At 46.0% G+C, this 18,400-nt stretch overlaps 1 protein-coding gene across 2 annotated transcripts in view; it reads left to right on the top strand.

The window, feature by feature from the left end:
- The window catches only part of WDR11 (WD repeat domain 11), a 646,314-nt gene that overhangs the window by 257,748 nt on the left and 370,166 nt on the right, over positions 1-18,400 (top strand). For both annotated transcript variants that reach the window (XM_069239226.1, XM_069239227.1), the window contains exon 11: positions 271-355. In XM_069239226.1, coding sequence (XP_069095327.1) covers positions 271-355 — 85 coding nt within the window. The remainder of the gene's footprint in view (positions 1-270; positions 356-18,400) is intronic.

Here is an 18,400-nt window from a genome sequence, read left to right as displayed (position 1 = left end):
TTAGCGGGCATGGATTTTTAGTCTAGCTTGAGAGTACATTCATAAATTGACCTATTGTCATTGCCAATGCTTGTTTTAACTTTTTGAGTTGTGTTTCTTTTGAATCATCATCGCAAAAGCATAAAAGATGCTTTGAAAAAAGTCTGTGTAATTTTGGTAGTTAGGCATCCGAAAAGAAAATCTGGGGGGAAAAAACTGTTGAGTAGACTTGCTGTACAGGAGAATTGCTTTAACTTGACTTTTTTTTCCCCTCAACCGTACATGTTCCAGGTACCAGCAACGGGTCAGTGCTGATCTACCATCTCACGACAGGCCTGCTGCACAAAGAGTTAAACGTCCACTCGTGCGAGGTCAGGTGAGTACCACAGAGCGCTGCTTCTCTTACTGTGGTATGTGGGGGTACCACATATGCTATGTCGAGTCTCTGCATCTTCCATGTTTGGACCTGTTATCGAGCGTGGGGAGAGAGACGTTAAATTCATCTTGTGTGGATGGATGCCCGTGAAAACTCTCACCCGGGCCGAGTCTCAAAGGCCGGGTCGAATAACTTGAACATGTAATCCTGTTTCTTTTCTCCTACAATTTTTATGGGAATCACAGGTGTACTACAGATTTGTAAAATACACTCCCCCAAAGTCTCCACTAGGTAGAAAAGGTACATGAGTGAATTAATCATGTTGAACTTTACATCTGTTATTTTCACCACTATGAGTACATCGGGATTAAGCAAATTATTTTTAGAAACATAAGTAACATTCAGTTGTGCAAAAACGTATGTGAATCTGGCCCAGAGTGTTTTTCCGTTCGTCTGTTTTGAGGCCTCCTCTCTGCAGGGCAAATTTAGGCGAGACTTACAGCAGTGATATATTGGCGATGCTCGGTGCCCATGATGCGTCATAGGCTCTTCTCACAGAAAACGTTAATTCCTCTTTGCGGTGCCTTCGAGCAGACACGTGTGGATGGGTTGTCTAGGGCAGTGGTTCTTAACCTTATGACTGCTGTGGACCCCATCTTAATCATTACTGGAACCCCCACTGAATCATTATTGAAATGCGGGGACCCCTACTGACTCATTCCTAGAAGCCATGGACCCCGTCCTTAGCGTTTTCGAAGATTTAAGCTGCAAAACAATAAACAATAAATAGAGACAAGCATTCTTAAAACAAAAATGCAAATGGTGACATTTTTATTTAATTCACCAACGCATATGAACAAAAAACATTGCAATTTTAATGGAAAGGCAGGAGCGTTTCTAAATTCAGTTGGGGCCGCTCTTCCTCAATACCATGGGCCTGATTTAGATATAGGCATACGAGTTAAATCCGTTACAACTGAGCTGGATATACAGTCAGTTGAAATCTTAATCTAATAGGATATAATGGGATTTAGATTCCACCCGGTGGGATATCCGTCTCCGTGATGACAGAATAACTTCTTGGTCAATATCTAAATCAGGTTCTATATTCTCTCTAATGCCCTTGCACTGCTCCCACAAATCAATCTGAAGATACTAACTTAATTTTTAGCCTCCAATTTCTAATTCCTTCACAATTACAGAACGTTATAAAATGTTAATTTTTACATTTTGCTTCTTTATTTATAGACAGCTTATTAATCTTCTGATAATATTTCATTTTCTCAGCAGTCATGGACTCCCTGTGTAGGCTTCTTGGACCCTCAGGGATCCCACAGCCACAGGTTAAAAACCACAGGTCTAAGTCAGTGAAGACGGAAGACAATGATGGGTTGGCTTGTGCCAAAGAGGACTGGCCAGAGAATGCTTGTGGGGACAATCTTGCCTGCCAGTACGGTTTAACATATTCTTTTTTAGTATTTTTTATATGTTAGATTATTGCCCACATCCCACCGGAATTTATACAGAATTGAAAACCATGCGGTATTCTTTTATTTCTATTTTTCTCAAGACTCTATCCTATGTCTTTTTTCAGTGAGTGTTATTAAAATGCCCCATAGTCTCTACGCTGTCGCCTCTGATAAGAAATCTGGATGCACCATTTTTTCATCAGCACATTCCTCTGGTTTCTGGTTGATTTTTCTCAGTGTTATGGATAACGCTTGTTTTACTTCATTATACGCATTATTGTTAAAATATTTTTTAGGATATAACAAGCTCCTTTTGACCTCATAGATGTGTCTCCATGGCTAAAGACATCTTGATTTTAAAACTTCAAAAATATTTTACATACAAACTGTAACGCTCAGATGGAAAATCCATTGTAACGTTCTCTTCCATATCTGAAGACTCAAATCTCTTTCCTTGCATCTGGTTTTTTCCTTGTGGGATATGAATATAAGCAGACAACATTCAGGCCATAAATCTACGTTATCCATAGCATTTCTTCTGCTTTTAAAAAAATAACACCACCTATTACTAGACACAGCTTTAAAAACACGTGAATTGTGTCATTGGTTCATTTAGCGATTCACAGACTAAAAAGTTCTCCAAGATACTCAAAGCGTAAGACTTTTAATACCTCTTCTAATTACTATTTATATAGCAATTATACACTTTTTTTCGTCTTGGTGACACTGCTGTGCAATGAAAAACAAGCTGGTAGGGTAGAATGCAGCTGCTATGGAATTGCGGTAAATATAATTTTACCCCTCTTGAGAAAAGTGAGGGGAGTCAAGTAGGGCTTTGAAAGGACTGGAAAAACAAAAAGAAATGATGGATTGAATTAAATGTGGCCACTGATCATTACTTTGGGGCTCCATTCCAGAGTTAAATTTTTGCTCACTGTGCCACAACAGAGAGGGACCAACTGTAAGGAAGTGTCTTTTTTTTCACCCCCACTGATGCCGCTGGTTATTCAACTGTGAGAGTGCACTGAGGCCTGCTAACTAGACTTCAGTGCCAGTGTTCTAAACCATTACAAAAAGTATGCTGAAATGACTAATCCCAATTGGAGTAGATCGATTCACTTATAGGTCCCTAGTATATGGTACCCAGGGTACCCATGGCATGTAAGGCAGAGTGTCCACCCAGGGCTGCAGCACTGGTTGTGTCACCTTGTGTGTGACAGAGTATGAAATGGTTCTAGGCCTGCCACTGCATCCGGAAAGAGCAGTTTTAAAACTGGTGGTTCAACTTTACCCCCACTTCCCTTAACGATATATGTAAATCACCCCCAAGGAAGGCCAACCGCACCCTAAAGCAGGCAACTGTATATTAGTAAGTAGGACATATATTTTTAATATTCTTTTACAGCAAAACTTCCAAATTGTTGTTTTTTCTGTGGAAGAGTTAGTAGCCCCTTTGGCTAACAGAGTTACTGGCTTTCCCCTCAGCCCAGCTAACTTCTGAATGGGACTACTAAAATGGGTACTTTGAGGTATCAAATTATTGGTGACAGTAAACCCAACTTGATGTCCAAATCGAATTTAATGTCACTTTTAGAAAGTTGCCACTCTGTTACCCAGGTTATTCAGTTGCCTTACTCAGCTGTTGGCCACCTGACAGCCTTTTGCCCTCCTGCGGAGTAGTGTGAATGACTCCTAGACTCAGGAATAATAGTAGCGTGCTACAGGGAGAGGTGTTACCACCCACTTGCAGGAAACCACTCAGGTTATTGGCCTAAAAGGCAAGCTTCAAAGGCAAAATTGCATTTGGTGGGAAATTAGCGATCACACTTCTGAAGGGTTGCCCTTTTGTTCAAGTAGACAGACTGGTGTTGGGAACAGAGAAGGGGGATCAGTGCCTAAACTGGTTTTCCAGTGGGTGTGTATCCCAAAGGTTACCACACCTACAGGGTGGGCTGCCAAGCTCCTAACATCAAAATAAGTGTTTAAACTTCTTGCAAGTGGACAGAATAGTGCACACTGGGATTGCTAGGTGCCACATATAGCTGGAAGTTGTCGTACAGTGAGAGGGGTTCCTAGTACTGGTAGTCCACTAGCTAGACTGCATCAGTCCGTTTTAGCACTTTCTCGGCATGGAATTGGCACCCTGAACCTCAGATCACTGCAGGACTGAAGAAAAGACCTAAGAAGGACTGCTCTGCTGACCACTTGACTGCACCCACCAATGGCCTGCATCTGCTGCACCTTGGGCTACCAAAGAGAGGACTGTGCCTTTGGCTCCTGGCTTGAGGGAAAGTTGCTCCCGATCCCCTGACCAAATGAGTGACTCAGAGAGTCATTTGTCTGACTCCTTGGAACCAGCACTAGGTCCATCATAGCTGAAGTAGCCCAACTCAGCAAGTCAATAGCCACTTCTGGAGAACTGCTGCTTTGCACCCCAAGAGACTGATCCTCGCTTACCAAAGGTGGCACCCGACTTGGCTGGAGTGCCCTCTGAGTCCAAAATGGACGTCCAAGAGGCATACTAGCATCCACCAAAGTATACTGCTACACCCGCCGTGGCCTTCTAGTGGCTCAAAGAGGACTTTGACGGACCAGAACTCTGTGGCCAAAGTTGCCACACCTGACCCATGGACAGAGGAGTAACTACGAGGACACCCTCTTGACCGCACATCTTCCAGAGCACCCTTGAGCATCCTCCATCCTCTGCATGTTCATCATCAGGACCACTCTGTTAAAGTCTATGATACTCATCATGTAAAGTTCAGCACTGGACTGGAGAATGCTTTGATGACCAAGAAACTGTTCAAATACTCCGTAGTGCACCTCTCACCCCAACCTTTTGCCTGCGGGATTTGGTCACCCCAATCATACCAGAGTAGCCAAACCCAACTTTTATAAACTTTTTTAAAGTTTCCGAACTTTACGGTTACAAATGCTTGTTTGTGGTTGTGCTTAAAAGTAACAAAATTTAAATTTACTTTAAAAATCTATACCTTCGGAAACCTCTGGTGTATTTTGGTCGTCTTGAACTCTACCAATTCATAAATATATAATCTATTTTTATAAATTGGTGTTGGATTTATTTTGTGTTATTTTTCTTATTTCATTGTTTGGTGCTTCTAAATGCTTTACACTAGTTACTTTGTTCAAGTATTGCTGTTCGAAGCCACAGCTATCCAGGGTTGAGCTATAGGTTCTACAAATGAGCCTGACTGACCCAAGACAGTTTTTGTGAGTGTATTACACAGTAAGGTCACCTGCTGCACCAATGGTAGCTATGCACCTGTGTTTAGATGGGAGGAATGGGCATGCAGCTTCTACAGGACTAGGCTGTGAGGCTTCCTTTCACTTTAACAAATGCTCTAGACAGATCTGTACCTTAGAGAAGCGTGCAGCTTCAGTAGGGGAGAAAATTGAGTGTTGGCTGCCCAGTGGGATTTTAAGGTTTCTCTTTCTATGAACAGAAGCATTCACAGAGTACTGTTACACCTTCTGCCTGGGGCGACAACTAGGATGAGCTTTTTTGTGCATCTCAGAGAAAAGAAAATGCGCCCTGACACTGATATCTGTGATGAAGACAAATGGGTTGCTGTCTACTTTGCCCAGCAGTTTTGCACAGTGCTACATTTTTAATCATTTCTGGAGCAGAGGAAATAACCAGTGAATTAGGTGAGTTAGACCACAGGTACTAAGCACTTGAAAGCGTGTGTGTATGTTTGTGTATGTATACACCCCGCACACACACACACACACACACACACAATCTTGTGTCTATATGAAAAGCAGTTTTTGGTTTGCTAATTACTTTGACGCCATTTGACAATTCTTCACAAAACTTTCAAAAACAGGTCTCATCTACCTCAGATCCTCCCTGGAAAGTTTTGGGGTGATCCATCAAGCGAGGACTGAGAAAAAGGGAGGGTCCCAAAACACAGTTTCCCCATTAATTTTTCCATAACAAAATGTAACAGGAATACTGCAAAACCTGCTGAACGGATTTACTCAAAAATTTGGCAGAAAGCTAGATCCTGGTCCAGAAAGTGTGCTTTTTGTGATTTGGCGTGCATCTATCCAGTAGCTATCGAGCAATTAATGCTCAAAAACATTGTATATTTCACACCACAGAGGATCTGCACAGCCAACAGATCTCCAAAGGCGATCCGATTGGCTGCCACCACATCAACACTGAAGTGACAGCAGCCATATTAGGACCCGGGACGCAGTCCAGAGTCGTTTAAAAAAAAAAAAAGTGACAAAAAGATATACAAAAGATATAAGGGGCAAGGTAGGGATACCCTGCACACCTAGACCTGGTTGGGGGTTCCTGATGGACCCCCCCACTCTGGGGCCAAAAATCGCAAAGCTTAAAAAAAAAAAAGCTGGGGCTCCTATGCTACAAATATAAATACCTCCAAGGGTGTATAGGGCCCGCAGGGGGTGTCACAATTGAATATATAGGGGCCGGGGGTGTGCGACCTCCCTTCCGAGAGCGTCAGAGGCCCTGGGGACCCATCCCTTGGGGATGACATAGAAAGTAAAGGAGAGAGGGCCTACATCCCCACCCGCACAAAGCCTCAATAGGTCCTGGGGTCCCCATCCCCTTGGTCCGTATAGGAAATGAAGCGGAGGGTGACGCATGAGCCTGAAAAAGCCCTGGGTCCTTATCCCTCTGGGCCAATAAGAAATTAAAGGGGAGGGAACACACAGCCCCCTCACTGAGCCTCAATAGTCCCTGAGGACACTATAGCCTGGGCCCTTATTTTTTTTTTTTAAAGGGGAGGAGGGCAGGCAGATGTTGGGCCCTAGGACCCATGTTCCCTGAGGCCACATTTGTTAAAAAACAAAAGGGGAAGGGGTCCTTGCATCTCCTCCCCAAATCTACCACAGGGACCAGATCTTTGGGGAAGGATACTTCACAGTGTCCCGAGGAGCCTACCTCTGGGACAATCTGGGCCTCTGCCCGGGAGTGCCTGCACTCTCTGAGGCAGGGAAAAGGGGCCAGCTCCTGCCAGCAGTCTACAGGGGCTTTCCCCTATAACCCCCAATGATCCTGTACATTGTGAATGCTCTGGGTGGGCACTGGGGCACCCATGACCCCAGCCTGCCCCCCTTGCAGGAGCTGGCCCTCATCTGATTTGTGGGTGGGTGCCCTGGTGCTCATCCAGTGCTCCCAGAGTGCAGTGGTTGTTGGAGTCTGTGGGGGAGCTCCAGGGCCTCCACACCTCCAGCCAGCTCCACTTGTGGGCAGAACAGACATGCAGAAGAGCTGCACAACCAGTCTGAAACAATTAAGAGCCCACCTAATTCCACAACACCACAAAAATATAGAAGTATATAAGTATAAAAACAAAGGTTAAAGTGATGTTATAGTTGTGAAAAGTAGTTATCTAAAGTAACTATAACTTGTGCCATGTGCAGTTTGTTATCAGTGATGTAATTTGAAGTTGCAGAGATGTTATCAAGGACGTCATAGAACATGTCATCAGTATTGTAATATGTAGAGTAATTAGCAGTGCATGGCGAGGGTGTGCTTTAGGGCATGAGTTATAGTTATTTGAGATAGCTATAACTCAAAATTCTAGTTTTGAGTTCAGGATTTTAGGCAAAGTCAGTGTCCCAAGCCAGTGGTAGAGTCACCGCAGTCTTTTTGAATCTGGGGACATGGATCTGGCAGGCAAAATGTAGACCTACAAGGGTATCAGTCCACCTAGTCCTATATCCCTGCAGCAACAGCCACGAAGCATCTTAGCTTGCCGGTAGTGGAACATCAATCATGTGGGAGGCAGATTCAACCATTCTCAGAATGGTGATCCATTTCGTCTGACAGATGGGTTATGCAAATTATTCAGAATGGCCATGCACTACCCTTTCTTCCTGCTCTGCTAAGTACTCACCCCCTATCACAGCGAATCTCAGGGGAACAACTGTTCGTTCTGTTGCAGGAGGTGCAAGTTTTACTTTCCAAAGGAGCTATTGAAAGAGTTCCAGACTTGGATATAGGGAAAGGTTGCTACTCTAAGGGGGTCCTTCTGCCTACCTTAGACCTTTGAGCTCTGAATGCCTTTCTGACGAAGGATAAATTCAAAACCCACACTGGCCCAGATCCTGCTTACCCTGGACCCGAGTGACTGGATGATTTCTTGCAGGACTCGTATTTTCATATATCCGTCCTGCAGTCCCACAGACGTTACCTTTGGTTCAAGGTAGACAGAGAAGATTTTCATTTTGCTGTGCCCCCCCACAGCCTCACCAGTGCCACTTATGTTTTCATAAAAGCGATGATGTTGCTCGTTGCCCCTATTGAGAGGTAGAGGATACCAGTTTTCCCCTACATGGGTTATTGGCTGTTTAAGATGGGCTGGCTATAGTCACTCCTAGACTACTTCCAGATGGTGGCAAATCTCCTGACATCATGTGGGTTCACGATCTATTAGCCGAAGTCGTGCCTGACTCATTTGCTGAGGCTTCCATTCATTTGGGCATTCCTGGATACAGTACAGTTAGGGCCTTTCCTCCATTGAAGTGAGTCCAGGACATTCGGGCTATGATCTCGATAGTACAACCTTGGTCCTTGGTGAGCAGAGACATGAGGTTTCTGGACCTTATAGCCTCCAACATTTTCCTTGTCGACTACGCCAGGTGGCATATGTGTGCTCTGCCATGGAATGTAAGGTTCCAATGGTCCTAGCACCAAGGAAACCCTTTAAAGGCCATTTAGTTCCCAAAGGAGACTGCTTATAATCTGCAGTGTTGGCTTTTCAATGCAACCAGACCTATAGCAAGTTTCCCTTCCCCACACAATGCTTACTGTGGTGACACACATTTCAGTGCTGGGTAGGGGAGGTCATTTGAATGAGGTGGAGCTAAACCTGTTTGAGTTACAGGCCATGTGCTTGCCCTTTGAGTCCTACCTACAGTCCATCAGAGGGAGGCTGGTGCTGGTTCTCACAGACAACACCACTGGCATATGGTATTACAACAAGAAAAGTGCAGTGGTGTCCTGGACCCTGTGCAGGAGCCTCTCTGCCTCTGGAATTGGTTGGCGCACCAGGGTATGTTCCTGATCGTGAATCACCTGGCAGGGTCTTTGAATGCCAGAGTGGATAACCTCAGCAGATGGTGCCGGGCAGACCGCAAATGACGACTATACCCTGACAATCAATCAGTCAGTTTTTATAAAGCACAACTACTCACCCTTGAGGGTCTCAAGGTGCTGGTGGTGGGTCTGGGCCTTGAGGGCAACGGAGACCATCGCCCATCCCTTCCGAACAGAATTGTGTAGGGCAGTGCTTAATTTGTGCTTGTTGTTTCTGGTGCTGAGCACCGGCAGTTATTTTTGAAGGCTGGTGCTTAGTCTTCTGCCTCAAGCATTTGCTGTGAGCAAAAGACACATATGGGAAAGACGGAGGAAGAGAAAAACAAAACAGCGTCACAAAGGTAGAAAGCAGAAACCTGCTAGAGAGCTGAATGGGCAGCGAGTGGCTTTGAATGGATTGAAGAGGCCTGAGATGGTTTCAGGATTACGGTGCTCCACTATTCCGTGCTCACACATTTAAATGCTGCAGCGGGACCTTAATTTGGTTTTGAAGTTTCTCATGTGCACGACCTGCGAGCTGATGCATCTCTTGACTTTGAAAGCTATCTTCTTTTTTGCAATTATTTCAGATTGTCATGCGAATGAGTTTCTGCTCTTTTGGTGCAGCTTTCTTACACCACCTTTCTTTCCAGACAAATTGGTTTTGAGAACTTGGGTGGTCATCTGGCATAAGGTTATGACTCCTTTCCTTATTAAGTAATCTATTTCCCTGTCTACGGCCTTTGTTCCTCTCCTGCCTCCCCCTCGAAAGAAAAAAAGAAACTTAATTGTCTAGACCCCAAAAAGGCTTTAAGCATCTACATTGATCGTACCAGGCGACAACGTGTGGATGGTCAGATTTATTGGGGGTTCTCTGGGGCTATGAAAAGGAGAGCTGTCCATAAGAAGACCCTTTCAAGGTGGATAGTCCTTAGCACTAAGATCTGCTACGCACTGACCAAAAAGCATCCACTCAAGATTCAGAGAGCTCATTCAACTAGAGGTTAGGCTGCTACTACTGCATGCATTGATATAGACATGCCTATTTAATGCATTGTCTGTCCTTGATATCTACCAGGCTGCGACATGGGTGTAGGTGCATAAGTCCACGAAGCATACTGCCTTGACAGCCAGGTCCGGCGGAAAGGACATTTTGCCCACTCGGTCCTACAGGGCCTTTTGATCTGTGCCCACGCCACAGACCCTTCACCTGGGCAGGTACTGCTTCTTTCATCTCTTCTAGCATGACGAACCTGCCGCAAAAGTATCCATCAGAAGAACACTAACCTTATGTAACTTTCTTTTGAACTTCAGATTTCTTACCACCCTACCACCTCCTGATGTGTGCAGTGGCCTTTTTTTACAAGCTAAAAAGCCTCTCAAGTTAAGCATCTGCACGTTGGTACTACCAATTGTTTAGTGCTCAGCTGTCAAGGATGCGGAAAGAGACAAATAAGAAAATTACATTAGTGTGCAGGAAGGTCTGGGTGTTGATGCGTAGGTTGTCTTTGGAGGTCAATGTATCTTTGCTGTATTAGATACATCACCATAGAAGGTATGGATATGTCTGTGTTATGGGTTTAGATGTAAGAAGTTTATATGTGATTTATGCTTGACTGAGAGCCATCCAAGTCGCATTAGGACACGTACATTTTAGATATTAGCTGACGAGAAGGCAGTCATGGGTGCTTTTTACTTCTTCCTTGTTGCACATCTCCATTTTGTGTCATGGCATGAACACTTTTGCATCACGGAGTCTCTGTGTGTAAACGGAACAGGGCTTCCTTGCAAAGATCACATTTAGTCAGCCAAGGAATGCTTGGTCATTCTCAAGTACGCTAAAAAATCACCACTAAAAGCCCATACAGGTTTGTCATCTTTGGCCCGCCTCTATCCCACTTTCTTGGCTCTCACACGGGTGATGCATCTTCTTTGATCTCACCTCCATTTCCCAGCCTTATTAGACTGTCCCTGTGTCCTGCTCTCTTATTGCTATGCTGTATTCCCGTAGCGAACTTTCTTGATTGGAATTACTCTTATGAAATCCTGTTCAGACACATTTGGCCTTATTCCTAAAGGCCTCCACCCTGATCTTCTTGACCCTTATCTTTATTCCACACCATAGGAAAGTTAGGGCTACTCTATATGCACGGATGAGATGCAGCATGGAATGTCTGGCCACAGAGCCGTGATAACTCTCGCACAGCACGATTAAGTCAGGTGGTGGCATTGACCTGTCTATTTCACACATATTGTTATTAAATGAGAAGCGTCCGTTGTAATAGCATTCCTTTTCACCAAACTGGGGGCCTCATGACGACCTGTATTTGTTATTTTTACATTGAATACTATGAACTCTTCAACAATGCTTTGGATAGTAGCCTTTTTTAATAAAGGAACGTTTAGGCTATAAGGCAGTAGCATGTCCTGCAATGGAGATCTGTGGTCCTGCTGCATGCCAAACCCACTGTCACACCAACCATATATTTTGTGGGTATGTGTTAGAAATGGGGTCTTTGGTTGTCAGTCAGGTTACCCCCTGTCCAAGCAAGGACCCTCACTCTAGTCGGGGTAAAAGAGAATCACCCTCGGCTAACCCCGCTCAGCCCCTTGGAAGCTTGGCACAAGCAGGCAGGCTTAACTTCAGAGTGCTAGGTGTATAGTATTTGTACCAACAGACACAGTAACTTAATGAAAACACTTAAAAATGACACAACACAGTTTTAGAAAAATAGAAAATATTTATCTAAACAAAACAAGACCAAAACGACAAACATCCACAATACACAAGTCAAGTTATCAATTAAAAACCAAAAAGAGTCTTCATGTAATTTTAAACACAGCGCTAACGCTGTTGGCGTGGAAATGTACCTGGGTGCGTCAAAAATAACCCCACATGGGCGAGTGTGCATCAAAAAGGGCTTGCGAAGCGTCTATATCACTCACGAGCAAGACCTTGCGTTTTTTCTCCTTCAGTCGGGTCGGCGTGTGTCATTTCTGCTCTCCGAAGAAGAGCAATGCGTTGATCCGGTCAGCACTCTCCGAACTTTGCGTCGTTTTTACACGCTCAGCCATGTTTGTATCAGAAATCCAGCCGCACAATGATCCGAAAACCACGCAGCGCGGGTTGCAATCTCACCAGCCTCTGTCAGAGATGCTGCGTGATGTTTCTCCAGCCGCGTGCGTCGATCTTACAGTTGCTCTGCAGACGAGCGTCGATTTTCAGCCACAAAGCCGGCGGCGTGTTGATTTTTCAGCCGCGGCTCGGAGTTGCGTTGGGTCTTTTCCCCACACTGCGGTCGGTGTGCGGATTTCTCACTCTTGGCCTGCCAGCTTCTCCTTTCAGGGTCCCAGGAACTGAATGGGCACCACTTGGCAGAGAAGGAGTCTCAGCAGAGGCTCCAGGTGCTGGCAGAGAGAAGTCTTTGCAGTCGCTGAGACTTCAAACAACAGGAGGCAAGCTCTAAATCAAGCCCTTGGAGAGTTCTTCACAAGAAAGAAGGCACACAAAGTCCAGTCTTTGTCCTCTAGCACAGGCAGAAGCAGCAACTGCATCATAGCTCCACCAAGCATAGTTACAGGCAGGGCAGCTCTTCTTCTTCAGCTCTTCTCCAGGCAGAGGTTCCTCTTGGTATCCAGAAGTGTTTTAACGTCTGTGGTTTTTGGGTGCCCTTCTTATACCCATTTTGCCCTTTGAAGTAGGCTTACTTCAAAGGAAAGCCTCTCTTGTTTGTGAAATCCTGCCTTGCCCAGGTCAGGCCCCAGACACATACCAGGGGGTTGGAGACTGCATTGTGTGAGGCCAGGCCCAGCCCTTTGAGGTGTGAGTGACCACTCCTCCCCTCCCTCCAAGCACAGATGGCCCATAAGGAAATGCAGACTACACCCCAGCTCCTTTTGTGTCACTTTCTGGTGAGAGGTGCAACCAGCCCAACTGTCAAACTGACCCAGACAGGGAATCCACAAACAGGCAGAGTCACAGAAATGGTTTAAGGAAGAAAATGCTCACTTTCTAAAAGTGGCATTTTCGAACACACAGTCTTAAAATCAACTTTACTAAAAAATGAATTTTTAAATTGTGAGCTCAGAGACCCCAAACTCCACAAGTCTATCCGCTCCCAAAGGGAATCTACACTTTAATCATATTTAAAGGTAGCGCCAATGTTAACCTATGAGAGGGACAGGCCTTGCAACAGTGAAAAACGGATTTAGCTGTATTTCACTGTCAAGACATATAAAACATATTACTATATGTCCTACCTTAACCATACCCTGCACCCTGCCCTTGGGGCTACCTAGTGCCTACCTTAGGGATGCCTTATATGTAAGAAAAGGGAAGGTTTAGTCCTGGCAAGTGGGTACACTTGCCAAGTTGAATTTACAGTTTAAAACTGCTCACACAGACACTGCAGTGACAGGCCTGAGCCATGTTTACAGAGCTACTAATGTGGGTGGCACAACCAGTGCTGCAGGCCCACTAATAGCATTTGATTTACAGGCCCTGGGCACCTCTAGGGCACTGTACTAGGGACTTACTAGTAAATCAAATATGCCAATCATGGATGAACCAATTACATACACATTTTGTATAGGAGCACATGCACTTTAGCACTGGTTAGCAGTGGTAAAGTGCCCAGAGTAGCAAAAACAGAGTCCAGCACATATCAGCAACCTGGGAAACAGAGGCAAAATGTTAAGGGAGACCACGGCAAGTATGAAAAGTCTAACAGTATGTATTTCAAAATGTGCCCTACAGAAGCAAACAATCCCAAATGTTACTTTGGATGTTTAGCAGAAGACGCTTTTCCTTCTCCAGTGCTTGCAGCCTATGCTGAAGTTTTATTTTGTGGTTAAGTGAAGCAATACGACTGATAATTTTTCCGATGATGAAGGGTGTTATTTTAACCAAGCTCTACACATCCCAGTACAACTTTGTGCTAATTTTGTTGGTGTTTTATTGCATTGCCCTTTACAAGTTTTTTGCTCTAATGTAAATCAGCTTGTACAATTTAAAGATTTTATGGTGCTTTAAATAAATGGCATTTATAATAAAGCTCATACTTGAATCACTAGTTGTTTTAATATGCCTAAGTAGATCATCTGGTACATTTCTTATTTAATATAGATCAAGATGGACAGCTGGCAAGTTTTACTTTAATCTCCTGGAGCATGAACTTGTTGAACACGTTTGTCTTCCTTTCATTAGAATAGAATCTGTGCAGGTTTTTATACAAGATGTTCTAACGTGTGATACATTTCCTGTAGTGGTAACGCCTAACGGAATTATGTTCTGTATCACCCTTTAGTCAAATATTATGCAATGGGTATTACACTCATATTATCACTACTGCTGTGCAGATATTCTGTATTAGAACATTGGAATGTTAAGGTGGAAGAGAAGTAGAGGTCTATCAACACTGGCACAGGCCTGTTGCTGTCGGCTTTTCAGTTTCTTTTACAGCTTCTGAGTCTTTCTGTCCCCTGGCTTTCTGGGATATGTGCATTGCATATGTAGCTTAGAGAGGTGGAGGCTGTGGTAGATGGAAACCAGTGACTTCTCCCCTTCTACGGTCTTGGTTCACATCTTCATTGAGGCCCAGAATCTTCAGAGCTGGGGGAGGTTTGGGTGCGGGAAGGGTTGATTTTAAAAGAGGTTTTTGTTTTTAATTAGAACATTCTACACACCTAAGGCAGACTGTTTTATAAAGTTTGTTTCGGCTCGGGCCTATAGTGCTGGAGTGGGCCTTTAATGGCCAGTATAGCCTGTTACAGCAGCCCATAAGGCTATAGTAATGCCTCACTGTTACCGCAACTTTCTCTTCTGCCTGATGTACGGGTAGTCTTTTGATTATTTTTTTTTGTATGGTATTTTTAGTAATCATCTACAAATATCACAACAAAAAACAATCAACGAGCATTAACAATTGCCTCAGCTGATACCACACTTGAAGGAAAACCGCAGCTTAATCTTAATAATATATCAGCCGGGCAAAGATCAAAAGACATGCTTGCTTATGTTATGTTGATTTGTACAGTGCACTAATCACCTAAGAGGGTGTCCAGGTGCTTGGACGAGGTGTGTAGGTGTGTGGTCCCAAGGTGCCAAGGTCCTTACATGAAGAGCCTGGTCTTTAGCCTCTTGCGTAACTCAGTTATTGAGGAGGCTCTGGTGTGTTGAGGGAGTTCGTTCCATGTCTTGGGTGCGATGTAAGAGAATGCGTGAGCTCTAGTTTTGCTTTTGCAGTTGCGGGACGTGAGTCAGTGTGAGGCAGAGCCTAGGTCTCTGGTGGGTTGGTGAAAGTGTATGCAGCTGTTCAGCTATTCTGGTCACTTGTTTTGTAGGGCTTTATATTTATGTGTGTGAGACATTTGAAGTGGCTGTGCTTATGAATGGGGAGCCAGTGAAGCTTCCTGAGGTGCGGTGTGATATTGGTGTGGTGTGATATGGATGTGACTTGAAGTGGGAGGCCGAATATGGGTCTTGCGACTGCCTTCTGGATGGTCTGGAGTTTGTGCAGGAGTTATTTCGAGATTATGACATAAAAAGTGTTACCGTAGTCCAGCCTGCTGGTGATGAGTGTTTGTGTGACTGTCCGTCTGGTGTTCTAAGGCAACCATTTGAAGATCTTTTGCAGCATGCGTAGGATGTAGAAGCAGCAGGTGCACACTTCTTTGACTTGAGTCATTATGTTGAGTGTGTCATCTAGGATGATTTCTAGATTTCTTGAGTGGTATGTGGGTGTTGGTCCTTGCTCTGATGTCCACCAGGTAGAATCCCATAGGGAGATTTTGTTGCCGAAGACCAGTACTTCCGTCTTGTCAGAGTTGAGCTTCAGACAGTTGGTTCGCATCCTGTCTGCTACCATTGTCATGCAGTGGGTGAAGTTGGTTCTGGTGTTGTTTGTCTTGTTCATGAGGGAGAGGATGAGTTGGGTGTAATCGGCTGAGGAGATGACGATGATGTCTTGTGATCGGATGATGTTGGTGAGCGGTGTCTTGTATATGTTGAAAAGATTTTGGCTGAGGGATGATCCCTGAGGGCACTGCATATCAGTTTCTTGGTCTCTGATGTGAAGGGTGGCAGCCTGACCCCTTGGGTGCTTCCCATGATTAATCTCATGGCAGGAATGGAGATCCATTTGAAAGCAAATGCTTGTATGGCAATCTTGTGGAGTCTTCTGATGAGGGTGTTGTAGGAGACAATGTCAAAGGGCGTGGAGAGGTTGAGCAGGATGAGGGCTGCTGCTTTTCCTTAATCCAGGATGTTTTGAAAGCCGTCCATGGTCATGATAAGTGCTGTTTTGGTGCTGTGGTCAGCATCTGTCTGCTTCTTCCTGCCCAGCTCCACTTGCTGCTGTCTCTGCATCCGATCTCCTCAAGAGCCTGCCAACTCTGAGATCGAGGCCTGTCTCCACCTGCAGGCACCCACCTATTCCTCATCCCTGGTGGCCTAGTGGCCATCTGCTTCTGTCTTTTCTGTTTTTTCCTCTTTTTTCACTCTTTTTGTCTGCTGGTTTATTATATTCTTCTCTTTCTTTTTACACTCTTGTGCTGCGCCATTCCCCGCGCTCCCTCCCTGCAGCTGCTGCCCCTGTGGCCCGCTCCCTCCCTGCAAAGCGCTTTCCTGCCCTCCCGCCTCTCAGCTGGCCAGCCCCTCCTTCCCCTTCTTAATGGTGACCACTATGCAGTGAAGGGCGACTCCACTGACCTTCTGGTCAGCATCTGTTTGCTCCTTCCTGTCCAGCTCCACCTGCTGCTGCCTCTGTGTCCAATCTCCTCAAGAGCCTGCCTGCGCCTCATCCCCAGTGGCCATCTGCTTCTGTCTGTCTCTGTCTTTTCTGCTTTTTTCCTCTTTTTTTCACTTTTTTTGTCTGCTTGTCTGTTTTTTATTATCTCCTCTCTCTTTGTACTCTCATGCTGCGCCATTCCCCGTGCACACTCCCTGCCGCTGCTGCCCATGCCCTCCCCCCTCCCTGCGAAGCTCTTTCCTGCCCTCCCGCCTCTCAGCTGGCCAGCCCCTCCATTTCCTTCTTAATGGTGGCCACAACGCAGTGAAGGGCGACTCCACTGACCTGGTCAGCATCTCTTCGCTCCTTTCTGCTCAGCTCCATCTGCTGCTGCCTCTGCGTCCGATCTCCTCAAGAACCTGCCGGCTCTGAGATCGAGGCCCGCCTCCACCCTCAGGCACCCACCTGCACCTCATCCCTGGTGGCCTAGTGGCCATCTGCTTCTGTCTTTTCTGTTTTTTCCTCTTTTTTTCACTCTTTTTGTCTGCTTGTTTGTTATATTCTCTTCTCTCTTTTTGCACTCTTGTGCTGTGCCATTCCCTGTGCTCCCTCCCTGCCGCTGCTGCCCCTACGGCCCTCCCCCTCCCTGTGAAGCGCTTTCCTGCCCTCCCGCCTCCCAGCTGAGCAGCCCTTCCCTCCTCTTTACCCTTCTTAATGGTGGCGAATCCGCGGTCGCACAGTGGGTGCATCAAAGGCAAGTCTGTCTGCGCTAATCTGCGCCTGAACTGCGCCCAGTGCCTTGGACCCTGGTTTCTCCGCCACTCTTCGGTACAACGCCAAAGCTCTGCATGCCCTCAACCCTGGAAGATCCTAAGCAGGCCAACTAGCTGACCCGAAGAACACTCTTGGACCATTCTCCTGCCACTTCTGCCCCCGCACCTGCTTCCACCCACCACACGACCCCGCACCAAGCCCCGATGGACTCCTCAGGTGCCTCGTCAAACACACAGTAGAAGTTTGGGACAGTCTCTACTCAATCACCCCTGACCTCGCTTTCCTCACAGAGACCAGGATCTCACCCACCTCAGCCCCGGACATTGCCACCGCCTTTCCGGACAGCTACAAAATTGTCCACAAAGCCCACGCCAATTGACTAGGAGGAGAAATCGCCATAGTATACGGCAACACCCTCCACCTGTCAACCACCACAGACACAGAACCTACCAACCACCCTAGGACACCTACACTTCCAGATCCAGACTGATCTCAACTCCTCCCTCTATGGCGCTCTCGCATACAGACCACCCGGCTGCTGACCCCAGTTCAGCTAAACCCTTTTCGATCTTGTTGCTGCCCACGTGCTCGCCTCCACCGACTACATCCTACTCGGTGATCTCAACTTCCATCTCGACAACCACCACGACTCAAGCACCACAACCCTCTTGGACAACCTCGCAATCCTCGAGCTCAAGCAACTAGTGAAGATCCCCACTCACGCAGCAGGTCACACCCTCAACACCATTTTCTCAACAGGAAACAACATCGCCATCTCGCACACCTCTGAACACCAGTGGACTGACCACTGATGCATCCATTTCGCCTTCACAAAGACCACCGCACGCCACCATGTCCCCCTGGCAGAAGCTGGGGCAAAGTCACCAAAGCGCAGCTCACCGACGCACTCAGTCACTCACACCACCCTCCCCCCACTGAACACCGCGAAAACGAACAACTCAGCACGCATTGAGCACCACTGGATCATAGAATGCGCTAA

This window comes from Pleurodeles waltl, chromosome 6 (genome assembly GCF_031143425.1).
Source record: "Pleurodeles waltl isolate 20211129_DDA chromosome 6, aPleWal1.hap1.20221129, whole genome shotgun sequence".
Taxonomy (NCBI): domain Eukaryota; kingdom Metazoa; phylum Chordata; class Amphibia; order Caudata; family Salamandridae; genus Pleurodeles; species Pleurodeles waltl.
The sequence above is the reverse complement of the archived record's forward strand: the minus strand, read 5'-3'. Positions and strand labels throughout refer to the sequence as shown.